The sequence below is a fragment of the Tupaia chinensis genome, unplaced genomic scaffold (genome assembly GCF_000334495.1).
Source record: "Tupaia chinensis unplaced genomic scaffold, TupChi_1.0 Scaffold138910_1, whole genome shotgun sequence".
NCBI lineage: Eukaryota > Metazoa > Chordata > Mammalia > Scandentia > Tupaiidae > Tupaia > Tupaia belangeri.
This window is the reverse complement of record NW_006198801.1, coordinates 1,796,091-1,822,116: the sequence shown is the minus strand read 5'-3', so window position 1 is coordinate 1,822,116 and position 26,026 is coordinate 1,796,091. Positions and strand designations below refer to the sequence as shown.

General features: G+C 50.8%; 2 protein-coding genes across 9 annotated transcripts in view; both read left to right on the top strand.

Annotated features, from left to right (window-relative positions):
* Positions 1–12,707, top strand: part of SIRT2 (sirtuin 2) — a 26,342-nt gene extending 13,635 nt beyond the window's left edge. For 3 of the 4 annotated variants that reach the window (XM_027765599.1, XM_006161734.3, XM_014592949.2), the window contains 8 exons: positions 7,255–7,384; positions 10,161–10,220; positions 10,465–10,520; positions 10,682–10,758; positions 10,836–10,887; positions 11,742–11,812; positions 11,893–11,959; positions 12,082–12,237. In XM_027765599.1, coding sequence (XP_027621400.1) covers positions 7,255–7,384; positions 10,161–10,220; positions 10,465–10,520; positions 10,682–10,758; positions 10,836–10,887; positions 11,742–11,812; positions 11,893–11,959; positions 12,082–12,237 — 669 coding nt within the window. Of the gene's footprint in view, positions 1–7,254; positions 7,385–10,160; positions 10,221–10,464; positions 10,521–10,681; positions 10,759–10,835; positions 10,888–11,741; positions 11,813–11,892; positions 11,960–12,081 lie in introns of all 4 variants that reach the window. The other variant, XM_014592947.2, reaches the window with a different exon arrangement.
* Positions 12,708–12,981: 274 nt separating this feature from the next.
* Positions 12,982–26,026, top strand: part of RINL (Ras and Rab interactor like) — a 23,249-nt gene continuing 10,204 nt past the window's right edge. Inside the window, exons 1-9 of one of the 5 annotated variants that reach the window (XM_027765617.1) lie at positions 12,984–13,050; positions 15,261–15,349; positions 15,555–15,714; positions 20,203–20,305; positions 23,996–24,068; positions 24,153–24,217; positions 24,556–24,705; positions 24,795–25,193; positions 25,508–25,825. In XM_027765617.1, coding sequence (XP_027621418.1) covers positions 15,300–15,349; positions 15,555–15,714; positions 20,203–20,305; positions 23,996–24,068; positions 24,153–24,217; positions 24,556–24,705; positions 24,795–25,193; positions 25,508–25,825 — 1,318 coding nt within the window. In that variant the 5' untranslated portion in view covers positions 12,984–13,050; positions 15,261–15,299. Of the gene's footprint in view, positions 13,051–15,260; positions 15,350–15,554; positions 15,715–20,202; positions 20,306–23,995; positions 24,069–24,152; positions 24,218–24,555; positions 24,706–24,794; positions 25,194–25,507; positions 25,826–26,026 lie in introns of all 5 variants that reach the window. The other 4 variants (XM_006161732.3, XM_027765620.1, XM_027765619.1 and 1 more) reach the window with 4 other exon arrangements.

Sequence of the window (26,026 nt, the reverse complement as noted above, 5' to 3'; positions counted from 1 at the left end):
GGAGTGAGGGGCCGGGACCCAGGGCAAAGGGACCCGTCAGGGCGATTCGGGGTGCTCACTGCCGTCGCTCTCGCACGCAGTGCGCTGCCCGTAACCACAGCAGTGCATCCACCGCTACCATTTGCACATGACAGCCAACCTAAGTACATCCCGGGGTCAGCGCAAGTACACAGGCAGCTCCCCTCGACTGGCAATATACACATTTTTTCTCAAACCGCAGCCATGTGGGAGCCCAGTGCGTTAAGCACCACATCACTCGCTGTTCCATATCATATTACTTGATCTTTATGCCAGAACAAAATGGGACAAAATAAACACACCCACCAAAATAAGGACAAAACAACCAAAACTTAGGAAGACACTTTTTTTTTTTTTTTTTGAGAGGTTTTTGCTATAGGGTGCATGCACTCGCCAGAAAGACAGAAAGAAACAGACAGAAAGCGAGAAATCACCCCCCAGGGGGCATGGCCACACCACAAAACACCCTCCTCCATTCTCTTCTCAGGATCTTGGGCACGCATGCATATGCACCCGGTGTGAGTTTAAGCCACCGGGTCCGGGACTCGAACCACGATTGACTACATGGGAGTCCAGCGACATAACCATGCTAACTGTTGGTCCCGGAAAATATGTCTTAAGCAGACATATAGCAAAAGAAATAATAAAGGGTGTTCTTCAGTCAAAGGAAAATTGACTTTCAGAAGAAACTTGGAAATTCAGGAACTAATTACGAGCAATGGTAATGTTAACGACATGGGATAAATCAAAATAAATTGACTCAGAGAATATTATAATATACTTCCTGTGTATATTAAAATATATGACAACCCTAATATTGGGCAGCAGGTAGTAAATGAAGCTAACGTGTGCCAAGGTCTAGCATTATCAGGGAAGTGGCCAAAGTAATCATTGTTATTAGACTGTCATAAACCAGGATACATTTAGTAATTCCCAGATTAGCTAGTAAAGTAGCAGAAATACAATAAAAAACAAAGGATTTCTTATAAGTTGGTCAGGGGGAAAACAGATTGATTAAAAAAAAATTATGTACCAAAAAAAGGCAGGTCTTTGAGAAAATAGAATTTGTTTCATAAAGCTAGAGAAATGTTGACAAAATCTCCTGAGAAGGCGCAAAAGGAAAGGCAAAGTGGAGACTAATCTCTTTCATAAACTGTGCCAGAAATCGTAGCAATGGGAATTTAATGATGGGGAAAAATATAATCTATATGGCCAAATGTGGTTTATTTCAGTAATGCAAAAAGTTTTAGTACTCAAAAAAAAAAAAAAAGTAACTTACTACATAAATACAAAATAAGGAAGAAAGGTAATTACTTCAACAGATAAAGAAAAATCACTTGATAAAATATAATGCCTATCTGTGATTAAAAAAAAATCTCTTATCAAATGAGGAACATAAAACAACTTCCTTAAAATAATAAAGAGATTATTAGTGAGTCGTTAATTGTTTTCCAAAGGCAATGAGGAGAAGAATGCTTCTATCATAATGTCCAGTCATCCTTGACCTTGAAGTCCTAACCATGGCAATAAGATAAGGAAATGATGATTAGAAAGAAGGAAAACTGTCATTTTTCTTTTCTTTTCTTTTTTTGGTTTAATAGGTAATAATGCAAAAGAACTTTATTCTTGGCCCAACATTTACCTCTTGTCATATTTTTTTCTTCTACCATTCCTTTTTTTTTCCCTACCATTCTTTTTTTTTTCTTTTTGGAAAGTTTTTTTTTTCTTTTTTTTTCACTATAGGGCTGTGCGCTCACCAGAAAGACAGAGAAATAGAAAGTGAGAAATCACCTCCCAGGGTGGATGGCCACACCATGATCCCTTCTCCATTCTCCTCTTGGGATCTTGGGCATGCACGCACACGCGTCTGGCGTGAGTTTAAGCCACTGGGTCTGGGACTCGACCCATGGTCGACTACATGGGAGTCCAGCGACATAGCCATTACGCTAACTGCTGGTCCCCCTCTTTAAATTTTTTATTTCAATTTCTTTTATACATTCAATCACATGTTACTTAGCTTGCAAAGTGAATATTCCAACATGTGTACATTTCTCTCCAGTTTAGTTAACAATACTATAAAGTTATCTTCAATAGATAATAACCCATTTCTTTGTCCCATAAATGACTTGCCTCTCTATTTTTCTCCTTAATGTCCTTCAGACTCTAGTCCTTCACTTGCCCTCTTCCCATACTGTATTTGGTATTCACAACCATTTACTATGTTTCTATATCCTTTAGTCATTCCTTTTCTACCATAGAGTGCGGACACTCAGTATATATTAAGTAGAGATATACAATGTCTCTTCTTCATAGCCTGGCTTGCTTCACTCAGCAGTAATTCTTCCATATTCATCCACTTTTGGTCAAAAGTCAGAGTCTTCTTGTTTTTTTGTTTTTTTTTTTATGACTGACTGGTATTCCATAGAGTATATGTGCCACACTTTTTCAATCCATTCATCTGTTCGTGGGCATTTGGGTTGGTTCCATGTCTTAGCAATTGTGAATAATGCCACAATAAACATCAAAGTGCAAGCACTTGTCTGATTAAGAATTCTGATTTTTGGGTAGATACCAAGGAGTGGAATTGCTAGATCATATGGTAGTTCTATTTATAGATCTTTGAGGAATCTCCAAAGTGTTGTCCACAATGGCTAGACCAATTTACATTCCCACCAGCAGTGTAGGAGAGTTCCCCTTTCACTAAAGCCCCACCAGCACTTATAATTTTTTTTTTTGTTTTTAGTCTTAGTCATTCTGGCTGGGGTTAGGTGGTATCTCATTGTGGTTTTGATCTCCATCTCCCTTACAATGAGAAATGTTGAGCATTTTTTCATATGCTTTTTGGCTATTTGTATGTCTTCCTTAGAGAGTGATTTTTTTCAACTCATTCTCCCATCTTTTAATAGGGTTGATCATCTTTTTTCAGGATAGCTGCTTGAGTTCTTTGTGTATTCTGGTTAACAATTCCTTATCTGACGCATAGTTTACAAAAATATTTTCCCATTCTGAGGGCTGTTGATTCACACTATTTAATCACACACAGACATATTGAAAATGGCACAGGCCGGGACTAGCAGATGGCATAATGGTTATATTGCTGGACTCCTATGTAGTCGACCATGGTTCACGTCCCAGACCCAGTGGCTTAAGCCTCACGCCAAGCACATATGCATGTGTGCCCAAGATCCCTAAAAGATGATGGAGCAGAAGGGACTGCAATACGGCCATCCTCCCTGTGGAATGATTTCTTGCTTTCTATTTCTCTTTCTCTCTCTGTCTCTCCAGCAAACACTGTGCCCTATAGCAAAAATGTCTCTCTCAAAAGAAGAAAATGGGAGACCAGCAGTTAGCGTAATGGCTATGTCGCTGGACTCCCACATAGTCGACTGCGGTTTGAGTTCCGGACCCGGCGGCTTAAACTCACGCCAGGCGCGTGTATGTGCGTGCCCAAGATCCTAAGGGGAGAATGGAGGAGAAGGGATTGTGGCGTGGCCATCACCCCTGGGGGGGGTGATTTCTCGCTTTCTATCTCTCTGTCTCTCTCTGTATTTCTGGCGAGCGCACGTACCCTGTAGCAAAAATCTCTCCAAAAAGAAAAAAAAAAAAGAAAGAAAAAGAAAATGGCACAGGCCTGGCCCCATAGCTCAACAGTTAATGGAGCTAGATCTCACATGGTAGACCACAGTTTGAATCCTGGCTCTTGCAACTTGAAAAGCCAGACACATGCATGCCCAGGATCGTTGACAGGAGGGATGAATGGAGGAAAAAGGGACTGTGGCATGACCACACCTATTGGAGGGTGCTTTCTCCCTCTCTCTCTCTCTGTTGAGTACACATTCTCTCCAGCAATTAAAAAATAAATCTAGGGACAGCAGTTAGCGTAATGACTATGTCACTGGACTCCCATGTAGTCGACCGCGGTTTGCGTCCCAGACCTGGTGGCTTAAAACTCACGCCAGGCGCGTGTGCATGTGTGCCCAAGATCCCGAGAGGAGAATGGAGGAGAAGGGATTGCGGCATGGCCATCCCTCCGGGGGGTGATTTCTCGCTTTCTGTCTCTCTCTCTCTCTGTCTGGTGAGCGTACGCGCCCTATAGCAAAAACCTCTAAAAATAAATAAATAAATAAAAATTAAAAAAATAAAAATAAAAATCTAGGGACCAGCAGTTAGCATAATGGCTATGTTGCTGGATTTCCATGTAGTCGACCACAGTTCGAGTCCTGGACCCAGTGGCTTAAACTCATGCTGGGTCGGTGCGTGTGTGCTCAAGATCCCAAGAAGAAAATGGAGAAGAAGGGATTGTGGCATGGCCATCCCCCCTGGGGTGTGATTTCTTGCTTTCTGTTTCTCTGTCTGACTTTCTGGTGAGCACGCACCCTAGAGCAAAAACCTCTCAAAAAAAAAAAAAAAATTGAAAATGGCCTGTTGCATAAAATACAAGGGAACTTCAAAGAAATGGTGAAAATGGAATTGAAATATGAATGTATTTTGGTGCAAAAATATTTAAAATGCCCGCACAGTTTTTTAAATAATATACTTTCCACAAACTCTTTGAAGACCTCTCCCATATATAAAGGTGGGAAAAAATGTCCTATTCTTGCATTTCATGAGATGGTTCTGCTCAGATCCTTCATCCTCAGCCCCTTTCCCTGTCACTGACCCAGTTTTCTGGAACACTGTCTGTACTCTTCCTGAGTAATGATGATGCAGCATTTTTAAAGCCGCATCTGATGTTATTTTTATCTTAAGACACAAGTGTCCATTCACACGTGAGGACAGCTGTCTTGTTCATTCAAGTCACTGTGGTCTCCACAGCAAAACAGCTCACCTTTTCTTTTTTTGGTCTTTGCTATAGGGTGTGCACTAGCCAAAGAGAAAGACAGAGACAGAGAGAGAGAAATCACCCCCTGGGGAAATGGCCACACCACTATCCCTTCTCCTCCATTATCCTCCTAGGATGTGGGGCAAGCATGCATATGCGCCTGGCATGATTTTCAAACCACTGGATCTGGGACTCAAACCACACAGTTGGCTACGTGGAACCGAGCCACCTTAACCACCATGCCCTCTTGGGAACCAGCAGTTAGCGTAATGGCTATGTCGCTGGACTCCCACGTAGTCGACCGCGGTTCGTGTCCCAGACCCGGTGGCTTAAAACTCACACCGGGCGGAACCAGCAGTTAGCGTAATGGCTATGTCGCTGGACTCCCACGTAGTCGACCGCGGTTCGCGTCCCGGACCCGGTGGCTTAAAACTCACGCCGGGCGCGTGTGCGTGTGTGCCCAAGATCCCAAGAGGAGAATGGAGGAGAAGGGATTGCGGCATGGCCATCCCCCTGGGGGTGATTTCTCGCTTTCTGTCTCTATGTCTCTGTCTGTCTGGCAAGCGCACACGCCCTATAGCGAAAATCTCTCAGAAAAACAAAACAAAACAAAACAACAAACCACCCTGCCCTCTGACTGGCCCACAGCTTACCATCCTCTTCATTTATACCTATCTGGTACTTACACTGCACATGAGAATCTGTACTTGGCTATTTTTTGCTTAAGCCCTGTCTGGAAGACTTCCATATCCACACCCACATATCAGCTTTGTGCTTTTCTTTCTTTCTTTTCTTTTTTTTTTTTTTTAAGTTTATTCATCTATTCCATGAGAGAGAGAGAAAGACCCCAACAGGATTCCCATGCTGGGACCACTCTAGCCTCAGCCCTCCTGACTCATGGGCACACATGTGTGCACCCACGATGCACAGGGAGGCTCTAGGACACAAATCTGGGACCTCCCCAGTGTCGCTGCTGCACCACTGGCTGGCTGCCTCTTCATGCTTTTAAAAGTGGAGTCTTGGGTCAGTCAGTGGCATAGTTATTAAGGCGCTGGATCCCAAATGGCCAACTGCACGATTGAAATCCTGGACCCGGCAGCCTGAAAAACATGCCAGGGGCACATTTGTGCGTGCTGAAAAAATCCCGAGAGGAGAGTGGAGGAGAAAGGATTGCCATGTGGTCTTCTCCCCTGGGTGGTGCTTTCTCACTTTCTCTCTCTCTCTCTGGTGATAGCTCAGGCACTATAGCAAGGTAAAGAACGGAAGAAAGCATTGTTTGAGGGGAACATGCTGATTTTTAATGGGAGATCCTGAGCAGCATTCCTGAGCTGGGAGCCCTCCATGAGGCCACACCCCAGCAAGGGCGTGGACTTGGGGGCCAAGGGCGGAGCCCCAGCCTGGGTTCTCGGGCTGAGCTCTGCACCTCGAAGTGGGGCCATCACATTCACTCCGAGGAAGCAGTTCCTCCCAGTTGCACCGACACGCTGTGTGGCCAGGACCATGTTGCACTGGTGACGTTTCAATCAGTGACACAATCTTTTGAGACAAAAAGTGAACGAAGGTTTAAAAATCAGGAAATTTCACATGAAAGCCCAGACTTCTAGCTCCTCCTGACACAGCTGGGTGGCTTTCCCGCTGAAAGCTGTTGAGTGGAGTTGAGCTACCACCATGCCATCATATATAAATATTTCTTCCTTGAGAAAGAGACAGACAGACAGACAGACACCCCCAACAGAGTCCCCACGTTGCAGTCCATCCCCAGTGTCAGCCAGCGCAAACCCTGTGCACCACCTGGTGTGCTTGGGGAGGCTCTGGGACTCACCTAGGACCTAGGTCATCTACAAAACAGACCCTAATAAGAACCCTGACTGCTAGAAGTGCTGCAACCAGAGCAGGCCTCCTGATGCACGTACGCTCGTACCTGGCCAGGGCTGACACGGACAGCTGTGCAGGTGGGGCAGGGATGGCGCATCTGAGGGGCCCCCTTACCACGGAGACACTAGATTGTGCATTATTTCAACACTTTTCTTATTTGCCATAGGGCGGGCGCCACCACGCCCATTTCAGCACGTTTCTGACAGGGGGTAATAAAGTATCTAGCTCTAACAAAACACCTCCAGAAAATGTAAAAGTGACCCGGATTCACAGAAAAATGCCTCATGGGCTGTGGTGCAGTGGGCTGGTCCTCACAGACATTGGCGTTTATTTGGGCCCCTGCCTTTAAGGGGCCGTGACTTTCACACCGTTAGTGACACTGTTGGGGACAGGCAGTCTTCAGACACACCCTGCCACTTGCTTCCCTCTTCCTCCTCACAAGCCCACTTGCTTCTCCTGTCTCGAAGCTTCCGCTCCCCGCTCTGCCTCTCGCCCATGAGGGGGTGGTTCACTTCTGATCGCACCCCATCTCCCTCCAGAACATAGACACCCTGGAACGAGTGGCGGGGCTGGAGCCCGAGGACCTGGTGGAGGCCCACGGCACCTTCTACACGTCGCACTGTGTCAGCCCCCTGTGCCGGAGAGAGTACACACTCGATTGGATGAAAGGTGAGGAACAGGCTCACCTGCCAGGCCTCTGCGCCAGGAGCCGGCTGCTCACAGCAGGCACTCGTCCATCCTGCTCAGCTCCGTGGCGCCTCTTTTTAAGTTTATTTATTAATATTTCTTTCATGAGAAAGAGGTAAGGGGAACAGGTACCCCAGCAGGGTGTTCTTGCCACAGTCACCCCAGTCTCAACTGGCCTGGATCAGGGCATGTGGGCATTACCCAGCATGCTCAAGGAAGCCCCAGGACACAAACCCAGGACCTTCCCCGGCCAGTCCAGGGTAACCGCTGCACCTCCGCCTGGCCCTCTAGCTCTTCTTAGTAGTTAACGGTAGCCCTCAAGCATCTGGGCAAGACAAGTCATTTTTCCCCACCTCACAACCAGATCGTGTGGGTACAGGCTCCAGACCAGGCCTACCTGGTCAGACAGCCTGTGCTGGGAGCTCAGACTACCCCAGCTCTGGTCCTCGTGAGTGCTCTGCACCCCTCTTACACGAAAGACTCGTTGAGGCACAAGCGATCCCATTCTCAGAAGAGCAGCAGTGGGGCCAGCTGGTAGCATGGTGGTTAAAGAGACTGGATTCCACATGATCAGCTCCACAGTTCGAGTCCTGGACCTGGCACCTTGAAAATGTTCAGGAAGGACTAGCGGATGGCGTAGCAGTTACATCACTGGGCTTCCACATAGTTGGCCATGGTTCAAGTCCCAGACCTAGCGGCTTAAAATTCTCTCCGGGCACGTATGCATGCAAGCCCAAATTCCCAAGAGGAATGGAGGAGAAGGAATTTACAGCATGGACATCCCCCATGCAGGGTGATTCCTCTCTTTCTGTCTGTCTGTCTCTCTCTGTCTCTCTGGCAAGCACACGTGCCCTATAGCAAAAATCTCCCCCCCAAAAAAGAAAAAGAAAATGTGTGGGGAGCATATGTGTGTCCAAAATCCCAGAAGGAGAGGGAAAAGGAGAAGGAATTGTGGTGTGACCATCCTCCATGGAGGTGCTTTCTCACTTTCCCTCTCTCTCTGTCTCTGTGTCTCTCTCTGGGGAACACATGCACCCTCTAGAAAATTTCTTAAAAGAAGAAGGCAGGCAATGTAGCATGTCCGAGTTATGGAAGTCACGTGTGGCTTTGACTATGTATTGGCCAGCACAGGCAGAATCTACAGTGTTGAGCTGGACCCGAGCCGGATAGGGATGAAGGCTGGGAGCTGTCCTTAGGAGGACAACAGGGCTTGCTAGAGGCCTAGTCCCTGTTCATGTGAGGACAGGAAAAAAGGAAAACAGGGAAAAAAAAAAAAAGGCAGAGAAACCAGCCATGCACATATCTTGAATGCCGGGGGGGCTAGTTCTGACATCCATTGTGCTGGCTAAGAACCACTTATTTCACCCATGGGGACCCATTTCTGACATTCTTTATGCCAATTTAACAAAGCCTCTGGTGTCTGTGTGAGGTAAGGACAGCTGCGGCATTTGTAGTAGGGCTGCGGAGGGTGGCTTTTCTGGTCAAATGCCAGCTGACCGCCCCTGGGCCGAGGGCTCCTGAATAGCCCACTGCACGCAGCTGGGGGTTCTATACAATTGACATTACCCCCATTATGTCTGGCGCACAGCAGCCGCGCACGCGCTCACAAACCACCACGCTGTCGATACAGAAGTGCCTTAAATGAGTTTCAGATACGAAGACAGTGCTCTGTAAATGTTTGTTGACTGAATGAATAAACGAATGATTACATGGGTAAGCTGGGATTCTGAGGTTGCAGGTGACAGAAACGTTTTCAGGCTTCCTAATCAATAGCAACAAGGAGGGATGATTGTCATAGGCTGGTGTGAGGCGGGGTCTGTCACAAACCCAAGGGTAGGAAGCAGCTGGTCCTAAGGTTTTGTCCCCATCCCAGGGTCATGTGTGCATTCTTCCCTCCCTCTACCACCAGGCTGGGGAGTCAATCACCAGGCCTCTCTGGTCTAGGGGGAAACAGGGCTACCCTCCGAGACTCAGAGGCCCAGCCATGTGGACCCTGCTCCTGGGCAGGCTGAGGCCACCCGAGTGTGATCCCAGCCCACCCTAAGGAGAGCCGAGCGCAGTGGTATGCCCGTACCCAGCTACTCGGAGGCTCAGGCAGAAGGATCATGACCAAGAAAAAACACCCTTGGGAAGAACTTTATCCCTGAGTCCAGACAGCCCAGGTGGGAGGGAGAGGGATCCAGCTGTCCCTGCTAGGGGCAAGTATCTGCCCATTCATTCATTCACCTGTCTCCTGTTTCATTCAGTAGTTTGGACAGTGGTGCTGAGAGCCACCTCTGGAAACCTGGGAGTGGAGGGAGAGCTCTCTTAAGAAAGGGGGTCTTGGGATCAGCAGTTAGCGTAATGGCTATGTCGCTGGACTCCCACGTAGTCGACCGCGGTTCGCGTCCCGGACCCGGTGGCTTAAAACTCACACCGGGCGTGTGTGCGTGCGTGCCCAAGATCCCGAGAGGAGTAATGGAGGAGAAGGGATTGCGGTGTGACCATCCCCTCTGGGGGGTGATTTCTCGCTTTCTGTCTCTCTGTCTCTCTCTGTCTGTCTGGCGAGCGCACGCGCCCTATAGCAAAATGCTCTCAAAAAAAAAAAAAAAGAAAAGGGGTCTTTCCTGAGCAGTGTGGACACCCCAGGAAATTCCCCAATGACTGAGGGGTATTTATATTGACAGTGGAAGAAGGGGTGGGGGGCCAGGCCAGACAGTACCCAGAGCCCAGCTCGGGCCTCTTACTGCCTTCTCTGCCTCCCCTTCCTCCCGCCCAGAGAAGATCTTCTCCGAGGTGACTCCAAAGTGCGAGAAATGTCAGAGCGTGGTGAAGCCTGGTGAGCTTTGTGGCCAGGGGCCTGCAGAGGTGGACATGGGATGGGCCTTCCTCCTCCCACTGACCCTCTCCCAAGGACCACCTCTGTCCCTCTAACCTGATCCCCAGATCTGTCCTGGGGAGAGCGGAGCTCTGTGTCCCCACCACTGTCCTACCCCAGCCCTCAGGTTTGCCTCTACTCTTGCCTATTTTCTCTGTCTCCCCATGTCACTGTCTCTGTCTCTGTCCACCTGTCTCCACCTCAGACATCGTGTTTTTCGGGGAGAACCTTCCAGCGCGTTTCTTCTCCTGCATGCAGTCAGTAAGTGCTCCCAGGCCGCTGTACCCAAGCTCAGCCCACATGGGGCAGCTGGACCGTGGCCTGGGGAAGGTGACCTGTGGGTGTGGGTGACCCAGGACAGGGTGGCGGAGGGCAGCCCAGCCTGGGCAAGGTCCCCAGCCCTGACCAGCCACGTCCTGCAGGACTTCCAGAAGGTGGACCTGCTTATCATCATGGGCACCTCTCTGCAGGTGCAGCCCTTTGCATCCCTCATCGGCAAGTAGGTCGGGGCTGGAGCTGGGGGGCCGGGCCTGGGGGAGCAGGACAGACCCTGACCATTGAGTTTGCCTCCCTCAGGGCCCCCCTCAGTACCCCACGCCTGCTCATCAACAAGGAGAAGACCGGCCAGGTGAGTGAGCCTGGCTCGCCCTCATCCCGCCTCTCCTCCCCCACGACTTCCTGGGGAACTAGGGCAGGTCTCAGGGGGTCCCAGCTGGGGAATCCTGGGACTTTGGCCTCTACAGTTTAGACCCTGGGGTTCAGCTCCTGGGCTATCCTCTCAGGCCTCTACGTCACTTGGGACTCTCTTGAACAACTGACAGAAAAGCAATGACATGTGTCCTGGGACTGAAGGGTCAGGCCTTGTCAGAGGAAGCTCGGCCGGACCCGGGGCCTCCCATGGTGCCCTCAGGTCTGTCCTCTCCCTCTACTGGGAACCCCCTGCTGGGAGGTGCCCTCCTGGGGAAGGTGTTCCCCTCCTGGGGAAATAAATAATTCTTGAGAACCAGCAGTTAGTGTAATGGCTATGTCGCTGGACTCCCACGTAGTCGACCGCGGTTCACGTCCCGGACCTGGTGGCTTAAATCTCACGCCAGGCGCATGTGCATGCATGCCCAAGATCCCGAGAGGAGAATGGAGGAGAAGGGATTGCGGTGTGACCATCCCCCCTGGGGGGTGATTTCTCGCTTTCTGTCTCTATGTCTCTCTCTGTCTGTCTGGTGAGCGCACGCGCCCTATAGCAAAAAACCTCTCCAAAAATAATAATAATAACTCTTTAAAAAAAAAAATTAACCTACTGATGCCACAACACTGTCCACGCCCTGTGACTGTCCTCATTTTGCAAATAAGGAAACTGGGCAGAGAGAGGCCAAGTCACTTGACCCAGGTCACAAAGCTGGGAGACAAAGCCAAGCCGTTGTTCCTGGGTGTATGCTCTCAGTGTCCTCACACCACCCCTTCTTCCCATGCTCCCCTCCCCCATAGACGGACCCGTTCCTGGGGATGATGATGGGCCTTGGAGGAGGCATGGACTTTGACTCCAAGAAGGCCTACAGGTGAGGCCCGGGCCCGGGCAGGTGGAGGGAGGGCGCCTGGGCACACTGACGGCAGAGCTCTGACTTCGCCCGCACCGCAGGGACGTGGCCTGGCTGGGGGACTGTGACCAGGGCTGCCTGGCCCTCGCTGATCTCCTTGGATGGAAGGTGAGGCGCTGCGCCACCCCTGCCCACCCTGAGCCCAGTTCCTAGACCCTACCCCTCCCTGCAGGTCCTCTGACCCCACAGTGCATGGTGACCTCTGACTTCTGTGAACTTTACCTCTGCAGAAGGAGCTGGAGGACCTTGTCCGGAAGGAGCATGCCAGAATAGATGCCCAGTCAGGATCGGGGGCCCCCAATCCCACCTCTTCAGCTTCCGCCAGCAAGACCCCACCACCGGCCAGGGAGGAGGCCAGGACCACAGAGGGAGAGAAACGCCAATGACAGCCCCAGGCTCGTCTGGACAGCCGAGCCCCAGCCAGCCCTGCCTCCTAACTTGCAGCTCTTGCCTGGAGAGCTCAGACCATCCCCCCAGTCCCCTAACCACTCCCTCCCAAAGCCGGGGTCCCCCCAACCACAGCAGATCTCTAACATCTAGGAACTGAGCCCGACTCTAACAGCCCACAATCTTGCTGCTCCCTGGGTAAGGAGCGACCTCCACTAATTTCTAACTATTTCCCGGGCCCATGGCCAAGCAGACCAGCTCTCCCCTGCCTTGACCCCCAACAGGGCTGTGGGCTCTGCTCATGTAACTTGCACCCAGTGCAGGGGCGGGGGCCTGGGCTCCCAGGTCTCTGTCTCTGCCTCCCAAAGTGGACACTGGGCCCTCTTCCCTTGGGACCCACCCCCATGTGGGATGGGTAGGTTTTGCTTATTGGAGACACATTAAAAACAAAACCAAAAACAACTAGTAATCTGCTGTCCCGCCTGGCTGTTTCTCTCTGTGGGTACCCAGGGAAGCTGCTGGGGAGGGGGTTGACCTTGGGCCACTAAAGAAACCAGGACAGCATTAGGCTCTCAAGAGAAATAGCCAGGGGTACAGAAAGGCGGGGCGAGCTCTTGGCTCTTCCTCCTGGACTTCAGACCTGCTGGGGTCCCTTTCTCCAAAGCCCAGTCACCTAAGGCCTGAGCCCCCGGAACTAGGGAGGAAGGTTGCTTTCAGATACCCCAGCCCCGCCTCTTCCCCTGCCGGCCCAGCTTCCTCTCTGCGAGGAACACTTTCACTTCCTGTACTCCAAGCCTCCCCTCCGAGAACAGGTAGGGCCCCCAGGGACTGAGCACCTGGCATCTTCACCCCACACTGCCTCCCTCGGGTAGCAGGCAGCTGCCCCCATCCAGCCCTGCCCTGCAGCCGCTCCCAGGGGACTGGGACCTGCACTGTCCCCCTCTCCCCATCTCCTGCTTCCTACTCTCCTCTGAGTGGGGCACCTGGCCCTGGCTCTCCTTTTTCCTAGCACCCTGGGCTTCTGCTCAATGGGCTGATTTGTTTGTTTAGCTGTTTGTTATCCACATTCTACACCCACCCCCAAATAAGACAGGAGGGCCCTAGAGTAGGGATCCGTCCTAGTCATCACCCACCCCCAGGGCACCAACACCTCATTCTCGGGTTGGAAAACATTGGATAGATGGGTGGATGGATGGATAAAAAATGGATGGCTCCTCCTTTTCCACACCTAGTATCTAACCCTGAAGATAACCAACCATAGGAGTCTGCGTGGGCTAAGAGAAGGTGATGGAGAGGCAGACGGATAGAGCTGTGGCAAAATGAAAAGGCCGTGGGCACATGGAAGTGCCCTGTAGAATTCTTTCAGCTTTTCTGTATGTTCTCTCTGTTTTTCACAATCGAATGGGGAGGAGTATAGCCAAGGGCCCCTCTGTGGTCTAGGAAGAGGATGAGGAGAGGTTGTATTACATTTGGACAAATGTATAGAGTGCCTGCCACGGTTGGGAACCTTTCCAGGCACTTGGTTTGCCCGGGCTGTTTTCAGCTGGCCCATATTCATATGGCTCCATCAATCGCTAAAATCTTTAAATACTCCTGGGCCAACAAGCAGGTGGCATGGTGGTTAAGGTACTGGATCCCACATGGCTGACTCTGCAGTTTGAGTCCCAGACCTGGAGGCTTGAAAAACACCTGGAGCGTGTGTGTGTGTGTGTGTGTGTGTGTGTGTGTGTGTGTGTATGTGTGGCCAAATCCTGAGAGGAGAGCGACCCAGTCATCCCCCTGGGAGGTGATTTCTCACTTTCCCTCTCTCTCTGTCTCTCTGGTGAGCACACATGCCCTGTGGCAAAAAAATCTAAAAGAAAAAAAAAAATCTTTGGAGCCGGGAGGTGGCGTACTGGTTCATGCAGCGGATTCCCACATGGCCATTCGCTGTTTGAGTCCTGGACCCAGCAGCTTGAAACTCACGCTGGGCACATGTGTGTGTGCATGCCCAAAATCCCGACGGGAGAATGGAGAAGGGATTGCAGCATAGCCAACCCCCCCAGGGGGGTTGATTTCTCGCTTTCTCTCTGTCTCTGTCTCTTTGATGAACCCATGCGCCCTATGGCAAAAATATTTCTCAAGAAAGAACAAAAAACTTTAAATACTCCCTACTGCTCGGTATATAGCCATTGTGCTGAGCCCTCTCCCTCCATCCCAAAACCCACCGGCATCTCTCACAGGACCCCCAGATTGCCCACAACCCATCAATTAAAGAACTAACCCTGGCATAGCAAGAGGCCTTTGGGGTCCATTTCGATTGGTCGAGGTCCCTTCCATATTGGTGGTATTTTGAATATTACTCCTGGGCAGGAGCAGCCTTGAGTTTGTTTGTTTTATAATTTAATCACAACCTTACAGATGCTTTCAAACACATCAAAAGCACTCCTAAGAGACAAGTCTACAGCAATTAGCACTCACACACACACTTTTTTTTTTTTTGGTGAAGTTTTTGCTATAGGGCGCATGCGCTTGCCAGACAGAAACACAGAGACAGAAAGCGAGAAATCACCCCCCAGGGGGGATGGTCATGCCGCAATTCCTTCTCCTCCATTCTCCTCTCGGGATCTTGGGCACGCACACACATGTGCCCAGCGTGAGTTTATGCTACTGGGTCCGGGACGCGAACCGTGGTCAACTATGTGGGAGTCCAGTGACATAGCCATTACGCTAACTGCTGGCCCCCAGTTTGTTTGTTTGTTTTGAGAGGTTTTTGCTATAGGGCGCATGCGCTCACCAGAAAGACAGAGACAGAGAAACAGAAAGTGAGAAATCACCCCCCAGGGGGGATGGCCACATCGCAATCCCTTCTCCTCCATTCTCTTCTCGGGATCTTGGGCACGCACGCACATGTGCCCAGCGTGAGTTTAAGTCACCAGGTCTGGGACTCGAACTGTGGTCGACTACATGGAAGTCCAGTGACATAGCCATTACGTCACCCGCTGGTCCCGAGCAGCTTGAGTTTTACCTTTCTCCCTTCCAGAGGCCAGACCATGGCTCATGGGCTTCCCACATCCTGAGGATGGCACAGATAGAGGACAACGGCCTTGCAGCCCCTACCGAGGGGCAGAGGTGAGAGCTGCTGGAACTGCAGTTTCTATCTCCTGCTCCTAAATCCAGAAACCCCTCCCACCCAATGCCAACCCACCCCAGGACCCTGAAACCCATCTCTGACCCTTTGTCCCTAATCTGCCTCTTTGTGCCCCACTGACCCCTCTGCCCTAGTGTCCAACTGCTCACCTCTGACCTTTAACCTCCTGGACCATGTACATCCCAGGCTGACCCCATCTCAGGCAAATGGAACAGGCGAGACTCCCCTCAGGGTCCTCAGCACCCCAGAGGCACTTCTTCGCCTGTGGAGGACATGTGGGGTGTGGCAGGTTCCAGAGCTGGATCCTCAGGGCGCAGAGGCACTGGTGGAGCTGTGGCCCCTGGGGGTGAGTACTCATACCTGGGGACCTGTTCTGACCCTCCCCTAACTCCCTGTATCAGCCAGGACCCTGGTGGTGGCTAGTGACACACAAAACACAAACCAACAAACCAAAAAGGCTATTGAGTGATTCACATAACTGAAAAACTCAGAAATAAAAGTCGTTTCCAGAAGGCACGGATCCCGAGTGTCAGACAACCTCAGAATTCCTCTTTATCCCACTTCTCGACTCTGCTTTTATCTACGGGGAATTCTGTCTGTTTAGGGCCTGCAGGTAATAAGCGCTAGTTCCATGGTGTTTTATAGTGGCTTAAGAAAATAAGGCAGCCGGCAGGTGGCTTGCTGGCTAAGGGCACTGGACTCCCACATGGCCGACCGCGGTTCGAGCTTCAGACCTGGTGGCTTGCTTTCTCACTTTCACTTTCTCTCTCTCTCACTCTCACTCTGTTCCTCTCTAGTCAAATTAAAAGAAATAAATAAATTCTGGGACCAGCAGTTGTCATAATGGCTATGTCGCTGGACTCCCATGTAGCCAACCATGGTTCGAGTCCCGGACCTGGTGGCTTAAACTCACGCTGGGCGTGTGTGCGTGCGTGCCTAAGATCCTGAGAGGAGAACGGAGGAGAAGGGATTGCGGCATGGCCGTCCCCCCTGGGGGGTGATTTCTCGCTTTCTGTCTCTCTTTCTGGCAAGCACATGAGCCCTATAGCAAAAACCTCTCAAAAAAAAAAAAAAAAGAAAAAGAAAGAAAGAAAGAAAGAAAGAAAGAAAGAAAGAAAGAAAGAAAGAAAACAGGCACTTCTTTTCCTGACCCAATCGGAAAGGCAACTGTTGGCTCCGGTTTGGCGGCTCAGTGCCATCAAGCCAGCCTCTTTATGGTTCCCTTGGACTTGTCTCATCGTTGCCCTGAGGCTGCCCCACAGGCTAAGCCCGTATGAGCATTCCAGACAGGAAAAAAGAAGACACTGGCTGCATCTGTGTCTTCTTATTTTTTAAAAAATACATCTTTTAAAAACTTTTTAAAATAATTATTTATTTAATTGTATTATTATTTCTTAATTTGCTATAGGGCATGCACGCTCACCAGAAAGAAACAGAGACAGAGGGAGGGAAAGTAAGAAAGCAAGCCACCCAGTCTAGGACTCGAACTATGGTTGGCCATGTGGCTACCACGCCACCTGCTGGCCCCTCATAAACTTTTTTTATTTCTTCCAAGAAAAAGAGAGAGGAAGGGAGAGAAGAGAGATAGAGACAGAAGGGGAACCAGCAGTTGGTGTAATGGCTATGTCGCTGGACTCCCATGTAGTCGACCCTTGTTCAAGTCCTGGACCCGGTGGCTTAAACTCATGCCGGGCATATGTACGTGCATGCCCAAGATCCCAGGAGGAGAAGGGATGGCCCCCATCCCCACTGGGGGGGTGATTTCTTGCTTTCTGTCTGTTTTTCTGGCTAGCGCACATGTCCTATAGCAAAAACCTCTCAAGAAAGAGACAGAGAGATAGGCATCCCTAACAGGGTCTCTAGGCCACGATCCACCCCAAGGGTCAGTTGGCCAGGGTCATAGGTACATGCATGTGCTCCCAGAGTGCTTAAGAAGGTCCTGGGACTCAAACCCAGGACGTTTCCCTCAGGATCCAGTTACTCTCCTGTTGCACCACTGCCTGTGCCTCTTTTAAAGTTTATCATTTCCATGAGTGAGCAAGAGAGAGAAAGAGCACTCCCAACAAGATCTTTTTTTTTTTTTTGGAGAGGTTTTTGCTATAGGGCGCGTGCGCTCACCAGACAGACAGAGAGAGACATAGAGACAGAAAGCGAGAAATCACCCCCCAGGGGGGATGGTCATGCCGCAATCCCTTCTCCTCCATTCTCCTCTCGGGATCTTGGGCACGCACGCACACGCGCCCGGCGTGAGTTTTAAGCCACCGGGTCCGGGACACGAACTGCGGTCCCTGGGAGTCCAGCAACATAGCCATTACGCTAACTGCTGGTTCCCCCCAACAAGATCTTGATGCCATGACCTACCTCTAGCCTCAGCCAGCCCTGGATCATGGGCAAACACGTGCCTGGCCTACTCAGGGAGGTTTCTGGATGTGAACCAGGAACCGCTTCTACGGGTCGACCTTGCAGTGTCATGTTTTACTGCTGGGCCATCTGTTTCTTTCGCTGGAAAAAGCAAAAGCCTTCACAGCTGATTGAGAACATGTGGATGGGCCAGCTAGCAATATTTTTAAAAGCTGGCCTGGGAGTTCTACAACCAGGACTGAAAATCACAGCCTGAATTAGTGATTATCCATGTCCTACGGCTGGGCATATTAACACCTTGAACAAGGAGCTCTACAAGGAATGGGGATAGATCCGGTGAGGACAACTCACAGGGCCTACCCTAGCTTTCTCCTCATGAGGGCGATGTCCTTGTGGCGACAAAGATGGCTGTCCTAGCTCAGGGCTAAATCTCACCAGCTTAGTAACTCCAGTGAAAAAGAGGCCTTTTTGGGGCCAGCAGGTGGTGTGGTGGTTAAGGTGCTCGACTCCCACATGGCAGAATTCAGTTCAAGTCCCAAACCTGACAGCTTGCTTTCGCTCTCTCTCTCTCTCTCTCTCTCTCTCATGTGCCCTATAGCAAATTTAAAAAACAAAAATATAATAATAACTGAAATAATTATTTTAAAAAATAACTTTAAATTATTTTTTTAATTGGATCAGAGAGCGAGAGAGGAAAGTGGAAAAGCAAGTCACCAGGTCTGGAACATGACTTGAACCATAGCCATGTGGGAGTCCAGCTTAACCAGCATCCTACCTGCTGGTTCCTAAATAAATTATTAAAAAATAAAAAAAAGATAAAGAGATTTTTTGGCCTATCACAGGGGTGCAAGCCACATGGGGAGGTCCCCATTTGACCTCCCTAGGTTTCTCTGTACACACCCGGTGCATGCATGTCTGTGATCCTGGCTGGCTCAGGCTGGGGATAAATCAGAGCATGAGGCCCCTGTTGGGAGTTAAAATTAAGAAATAAAATTGTAAAACTTTTGGGGGCCAGCAGGTGGCATGGTGGTTAAAGTGCTAGACTTCCACATGGCCAACTGCAGTTCAAGTCCCAGACTGGTGGCTGGAAAATCATGCCATGTGTGTGTATGTGTGTGCCCAAAATCCCAAGAGGAGAATGGGAGAGAAGGGATTGTGGCATGGCCATTTTCCCCCCCCCCAGAGGTGATTTCTCACTTTCACTCTCTTTGTCTCTCTTTGTCACTCTTTGGTAAGTACACATGCCCTATGATAAAAACCTTTTTAAAAAAAATCTTTTGGGACCAACAGTTAGCGTAATGACTATGTCGCTGGACTCCAACGTAGTCGACCGCGGTTCAAGTCCCGGACCCAGTGGCTTAAACTCACGCCGGGTGCATGTGTGTACGTGCCCAGAATCCTGAGAGGAGAATGAAGGAGAAGGGATTGTGGCGTGGCCATCCCCCCTGGGGGGCAATTTCTTGCTTTCTGTCTCTCTGTCTCTGTCTGGCGAGCGCACACGCCCTATAGCATAAAAACTCTCTAAAAAGAAAAAAAAAATCTTTTTAGGGGCCAGCAGTTAGTGTAATGGCTATGTCGCTGGACTCCATGTAGTTGACTGCAGTTCAAGTCCCGGACCTGGTGGCTTAAACTCATGCCGGGCACGTGTACATGTGTGCCCAAGATGCCAAGAGGAGAATGGAGGAGAAGGGATTGCAGTGTTGCCATCCTCCCGGGGGTGGGGTGGTGGGGTGGTGATTTCTCGCTTTCTAACTCTCTATGTCTTTCTGTCTTTCTGGCGAGCACACATGCCCTATAGCAAAAACCTCTAAAAAAAATATTAAAAAAAACTTTTTAAAATAATTTTTCATCTAACTGTTTATTTATTTACTTAAAGCAAGTCACCAGGTCTGGGACTTGAACCGTGATTGACCATGTGGGAGTCCAGCACCCTTAGCCACCATGCCACCTCCTGGCCCCTATTTATTTATTTTAATTTGGCCAGAGAGGGATAGAGCAAGAGAGAGAGACAGAGAGAGAGGAAAATGAGAAAGAAAGCCACCAGATCTGGGACTCGAACTGCGATCTGCCATGTGGGAGTCCAGCACCCTTAACTACCACTGCCACCTGCCAGCCCCCAAAAAACTTTTTAAAAAAGAGATACATTTTTAAAACTTTTAATAAAGAGAAAGAGACCTCCTTCCAGCAAGCTCTAGGGTAAGTCCGGTGGAAGATGTTCATTGGCTGAGCTTGGGTCACATGCCTCTCCTTGAACCAAACAATGGACAGAGAGCCATCAGTCTATTGGCTAGGTCAGGTCATAGGCCCACCCACTAAGGCTTGGGGGAGTCAGTCCCACCCACATGGACTGAGTAGGGAGAAGATTTACCTAAAGAAAATTTGGGGTGTGGTACCCAAAATAAGGGAAATGGATATTAGGCAGGCAAAAGTAACACATTCTTCCTTCAAGCTGACCTTTGTCTCTACCCTCCAGAGTTTCCTGGTCATAGGACATGACCCCAGGCAGGTCCTGGTGTTGAAGACGGGCCCTTCAGTGGGAGAAGTCAACACCTACCAGATCCAGAAGTTTCCTGGAGGTGAGACACCTCCCTTGAGTTTCCAGTCCCCAGCAAATTATCATCAGGAACTGTCTTTTTTTTTTTGGAGAGGTTTTTGCTATAGGGCCTGTGAGCTCACCAGAGAGACAGAGAGACAGAAAGCGAGAAATCACCCCAGGGGGGGAAGGCCATGCGGCAATCCCTTCTCCTCCATTCTCCTCTCGGGATCTTGGGCACATACTCACACGTGCTTGGCGTGAGTTTTAAGCCAAGTGACATAGCCATTACGCTAACTGCTGGTTCCCTCGGCTTTACTTCTAACATGTCTCCTAAGCCTTCCCAATCCTCTCCACCTCCATCACCTTAGTCCGAATCGCCGTCTCCTCTTGCCAAATAATTTTAGTAGCCTCCTCTGTGGTCTCCCTGCTCCTATCCTTTCCTCCCTGCAATCCATTCTGAGCTCAGCAGCTGGAGGGGTATTTTTTCTTTTTTTCTTTCTTTCTTTTTTTTTTTTTTCTTTTTTTGCCAGAGGGCCTTGTGCACTTGCCAGAAAAAAAGAGAGAGAGAGAGAGAACTCCCCAATGGGGCATAGTTGCACTGCAATCCTGTCTTTTTGTTTGTTTGTTTGTTTTTGTTTTTTTGAGAGGTTTTGCTATAGGGCGCGTGTGCTCGCCAGAAAGACAGAGAGTCAGAGAGACAGAAAGCGAAAAATCACCCCCCAGCGGGGATGGCCACGCCAGAATCCCTCCGTTCTCCTCTCGGGATCTTGGGCACACACGCACACGCGCCCTGTGTGAGTTTTAAGCCATCAGGTCCGGGACGCGAACCGTGGTCGACTACATGGGAGTCCAGCGACATAGCCATTACACTAACTGCTGGTCCCAATCCTGTCTCTTTTTTTTTTCATCCTGTCAGGATTTTGAACATGCATGAACACATGTCTGATATGTTTTGTGTGTGTGTATTTTTTCTTGGAGAAGGTTTTTGGTATAGGGTGCGTGCACTCACCAGAAAGACAGAGACAGAGAGACAGAAAGTGAAAAATCACCCCCCCCCCCCCAGTGGGGATGGCCACACCGCAATCCCTTCTCCTCCATTCTCCTCTCAGGATCTTGGGCACGCACTCACATGTGCCAGGCGTGAGTTTAACCGCCGGGTCCAGGACTTGAACCGTAGTCGACTACATGGGAGCCCAGCGACATAGCCATTACGCTAACTGCTGGCCCCTGTTTTGTGTGTTTTTCAAACTGCTGGCGCCAGGATCCAAACCATAGTTGGCCATGTAGATCCAGCTCCGTTACTAGGTCATGGAGACAGCCCCAGGGGGGTATTTTCTTTTTCTTTTAATTTCTTTTTATTTATTTATTTTATTTTTTTTGGGGGGGGGAGAGGTTTTTGCTACAGGGCGCTTGCGCTCACCAGACAGAAAGAGAGAGACAGAGAGACAGAAAGCGAAAAATCACTCCCCAGGGGGGATGGCCACGCTGCAATCCCTTCTCCTCCGTTCTCCTCTCCGGATCATGGACACGCATTCACACGCACTTGGCATGAGTTTAAGCCACGAGGTCTGGGACTTGAACCGCGGTAGACTCTGTGGGAGTCCAGCGACATAGCCATTATGCTAACTGCTGGTTCCATTTATTTTAAGTGGACCAGAGAGAGACAGAGAGAGAAAGAAAGTGAGAAAGCAAACCACCAGTCCGGGACTCGAACCGTGGTCAGCCATGTGGGAGTGTCCAACACTTTAACCACCACACCTCCTGATGGTCTCCAGGGGGATATTTTCAACATTGACTAGATGCTTTATGGCCCTGCAGCAAACCCTGCAGAAAATATGCAACATCTTTAAATGAAAATCTAAATTTATGAAACTAGACGGTGGCACAGTGATGAAATACGATGCTTTGGGACCAGCAGATGATGTAATGGTTATGTTGGTGAACTCCCACCAAGTTGACCACGGATCAAGTCCCAGACCTAGCCCCTTAAAACTCATACTGGGCACATGTGCATGTGTGCCCAAAATCCCAAAAGGAGAATGGAGGAGAAGGGATTGCAGCATGGCCATCCCCCCAGGGGGTGATTTCTTGCTTTCTGTCTCTCTCTGTATCTCCCGCAAGTGCAGGCACTCTATAGCAAAAATCTCTCAACAACAACAATGAAAAAAACAACAAACCTCACACAGGGGAACCAGCAGATGGTGTAATGGTTACATAACAAGACTCCACATAGTCAACTGCAATTTGAGTCCCTGACTCGGCGGCTTAAAACTCACACCGGGTGCGTGTGTGCATGCTCAAACTCCCAAGAGGAGAACGGATTATGGCATGACCATCCCCCTGGGGAGTGATCTCTCACTTTCTGTCTCTCTGGCAAGTGCACACACCCTATAGCAAAAAACCTCTCTCTAAAAAAAGAAAATTCACACCACGCACATGTGCGTGTGTGCCCAAAATTTGGAGAATGGAGAAGAAATTGAGGCATGACCGCTTCCCCTGGGGGGTGATTTCTCACTGTCTGTCTTTCTGTCTCTGTTTCTCTGGTGAGCACACATCTCTATAGTAAAATCTCTCTTAAACAAAAACAAACAAACAAAAAACCAACAGTGATGCTTTGTGAGGCAATCCCACATGGGAAGGTTCCTGGTTCAAGTCCAGAAACCTCCCTATGTACACCAGCAATGTACTTGCCCATGATCTGAGGCTGGCTGGAGGCCAGGGCAGGATCATCAGGATCCTGCTGGGGCGCTGTCTCTCTTTCATTCTCTCTCTCAGGGAAGAAATAAACGAATTGTTTACAAAAACCTAGTCTCCATCATGGCCTCGACGGTACTACGTGACCTAGCCCCTGCCGGTCCCTCCATCACTCTACTCTAGTCACACTGTTCTCGTCCCTGTTCTTGGACGTGCTAAGTGTGTTCCAGCGCCAGGACCTCTGCTTTAGTCCTGCCTAGACAAGCGCTTTTCCTTGACCATGTCCCCAGTACCTAGAAATGAATAGCTGCTCAGGACCAGCAGTTAGCATAATGACTATGTCTCTGGACTCCCATGTAGTCAACTGCGGTTCGAGTCCCGGACCCAGTGGCTTAAACTCACCCCGGGTGCATGTGTATGCATGCCCAAGATCCTGAGAGGAGTATGGAGGAGAAGACCCTGCGGTGTGGTCCCCTGGGGAGTGATTTCTTGCTTTCTGTCGTTCTGGTGAGCATACACGCCCTATAGATAAAAAGAAATGAATAGATGCTCAATAACTATTTCTCAGATGAATTGATCCTATTTGGTGGTATAAGCACAATGTAAGAGTAAAGATAAAAATGGAGACTTCTGGACCAGCAGTTGGCATAGTGGCTACGTTGCTGGACTCCCATGTGGTTGATCATGGTTCGATTCCCGCATCTGGTGGCTTAAACTCAAGTTGGGTGCGTGTACGTGCATGGCCAAGGTCCTGAGAGGAGAATGGAGGAGAAGGGATTGTGGCATGGCCATCCCTCCTGGGGAGAGGGGGGTGTGATTTCTCGCTTTCTGGCTGTCTCTTTCTTTCAAGAGAGTGCCCACGTCCTATAGCAAAAACCTCTCTCAAAAAAAAAAAAAAATGGAGACTTCAAGGTAGAAATTTCTCTGTTCTGGAGGTCTCTAGAAGATTGTAGAAACAGGAATTGAGAGTACCAGCGAGAAGGGGCTTCCACCTCTCAGAGTGTCCTCCTTATCCCTCCTTGCCTCCTCCACCCAGGTGTGTCTCTGGAATCCTCTAATCTCTGCATGCCTGACCTGCCCCATCTCCTGGCCTTCCTGTCAGCTAGCAGGTACGGGTCACCCATCAAAGGGGCTCAGGGGATCCTTCCCTAAGACACCCCACATACATTCTGGTTCCCTTTATCTTTTGTCAGAGATGTTCTGCCCAGAACGCTGCTCTTGCCCCCTCCCACTCTCCGACAGGGTGATGAGCACTCAGGTAAGGCGCGTTTCCCCAGGGGAGGGGAGGCCAACCTCTAGCCTCCTGTTGCTGGGGAACAGGACCTGGGAGACCAGACACTGGGTTTGAGGGAGGAGAGGGCTAGGGGTCGGAGAGGGCTGAGGACCTAGAACTTTGAGGTCCCTGAGCCAAGAGAGAAAGGGAACCTGAACTTCTGGGTCCTAACAGAGGAAAGGAGGCCTGAGTAGGGAGAGGCCAGGGACCAACCGTCAGCACCTCCAGTAATGGGGTTGCAAACCAAGTCCCCTGCGGCCTCCAAGGGCCTGCAGCAGGCCCATGAGCACCTGGGACACCTTCTCCCTTCCTGTGGCCCCCAGGCCCTCTGCAGATTAACAGGGTACAGCTGGACCCCTCAGGGGGGGTGCTCTCAGTGGTCAACCAGCTCTACCTGGAGACCCACAGAGACTGGGAGATGGAGCAGACCCCTCAAGAGAAGGAGCCAGAGACGGCCCAGGGACTCAGTCCAGGTGAGCCGGGGGGTTGGAGAGGCTAGCTCTGAGGGAGGACCTAGCTGCTGCTGCTGTCCCTTGGGACCCAACCTCCTCTTCACATCCAGCCCCCAGGAACCCCATCCCACACAGGGTGTCCTGGGTGGAAGGCCCACTCAGCCCAGAAGTGTGCAGAGCTGGGCCAGCCCTGACCAGCGTGGTGGAGGAGCAGGAGGAGGACGTGGACTACAAAGAGGAGGAGGGCCCTGAGGATGTCCTCACTGCTCACGTCCGGGCTCTGGTCAGGGCCCGCAGCAGCTACGTGGCCAAGCAGTACCGAGGCCTTCGGGCTCGCCTCACCTCAGAATCCGGAAGTCCCCACAGGCCGGGGGACCCCGCCACAGAGCTGCTGCAGGATGTGCGACAGCTCCTGATGGACCTCCAGGATCACCTGGCAAAGGACCCTGACGTCAGGGCTGTCTTTGGTAGCAAGGGGCCTGGGGTCCCCCAGAAGGACGAGGATCTTGGTAACAGAAGCACCGGAATCCCACGGGTTCTGGGGTGCCATCACTTGTCTTAGGGAGTGCCCACATCCAACTTCTTTCTGTCGGCGTGCACACCTGTTTCCTTTTCCGTTCACACCCCTTTCCTCCACGTGGGAACACCTGCTCTCCACGTGCCCTGTGTCACACGTGTGACAGCCATGCTCCCTGCCCCACGCGCGTGTTCTGATCCATGTCTGCACTTGTGGGTGGCATCTGCCAGGGAGGGTCGGTGGCGCGCGTGGGAGGGCGTGGGTCAGCTTGGCAGCCCTGTCCTCACCCGCCCCCCAACGCCACAGGCCCAGCGGTGGAGGAGGCCGTGTGCCGAGCGGTCCTGGCGCCCCTGAAGCCTGCCCTGTGGAGGCGGCTCCGCACGTTGCGCGCCCAGGAGCTGCGACGACTCCGGCGGAGACAAATAGCCCTGCGGGCGGAGGCGGGGCCTCCGGGAGCTCAGGGGGCGGAGCCTGAGGGACAAAGCCCCGCCCCCGCCCTGCGGAGCCGCATCCACGCGCGTCTTGCCAACCTCCACGCCGCCTGCGCCCCGCGCCGCAAGATTGCTCTCCTGCTGGCGGTTTGCAGTGACGTCTACGCGGGCCTGGTTTCTGGCGAGAACCAAGGTAAAGGAAGGTCGGCATCTGCCTGGATGTGTTATGGCTTGAGGGTTGGGGGTTATCAGGCAGCTGGCGCCTCTGCGCAGGTGGAGGAGAGGGTAGCGCGTGCTAGTGGCGGGCGTTAACGTGGGCGTTCTGGCAGGAGGCGTTTGAATCCCAACAAGGTGATGTCGCGATCCTGCGGGTGGGCTGGAAGGTGTCTCCGGG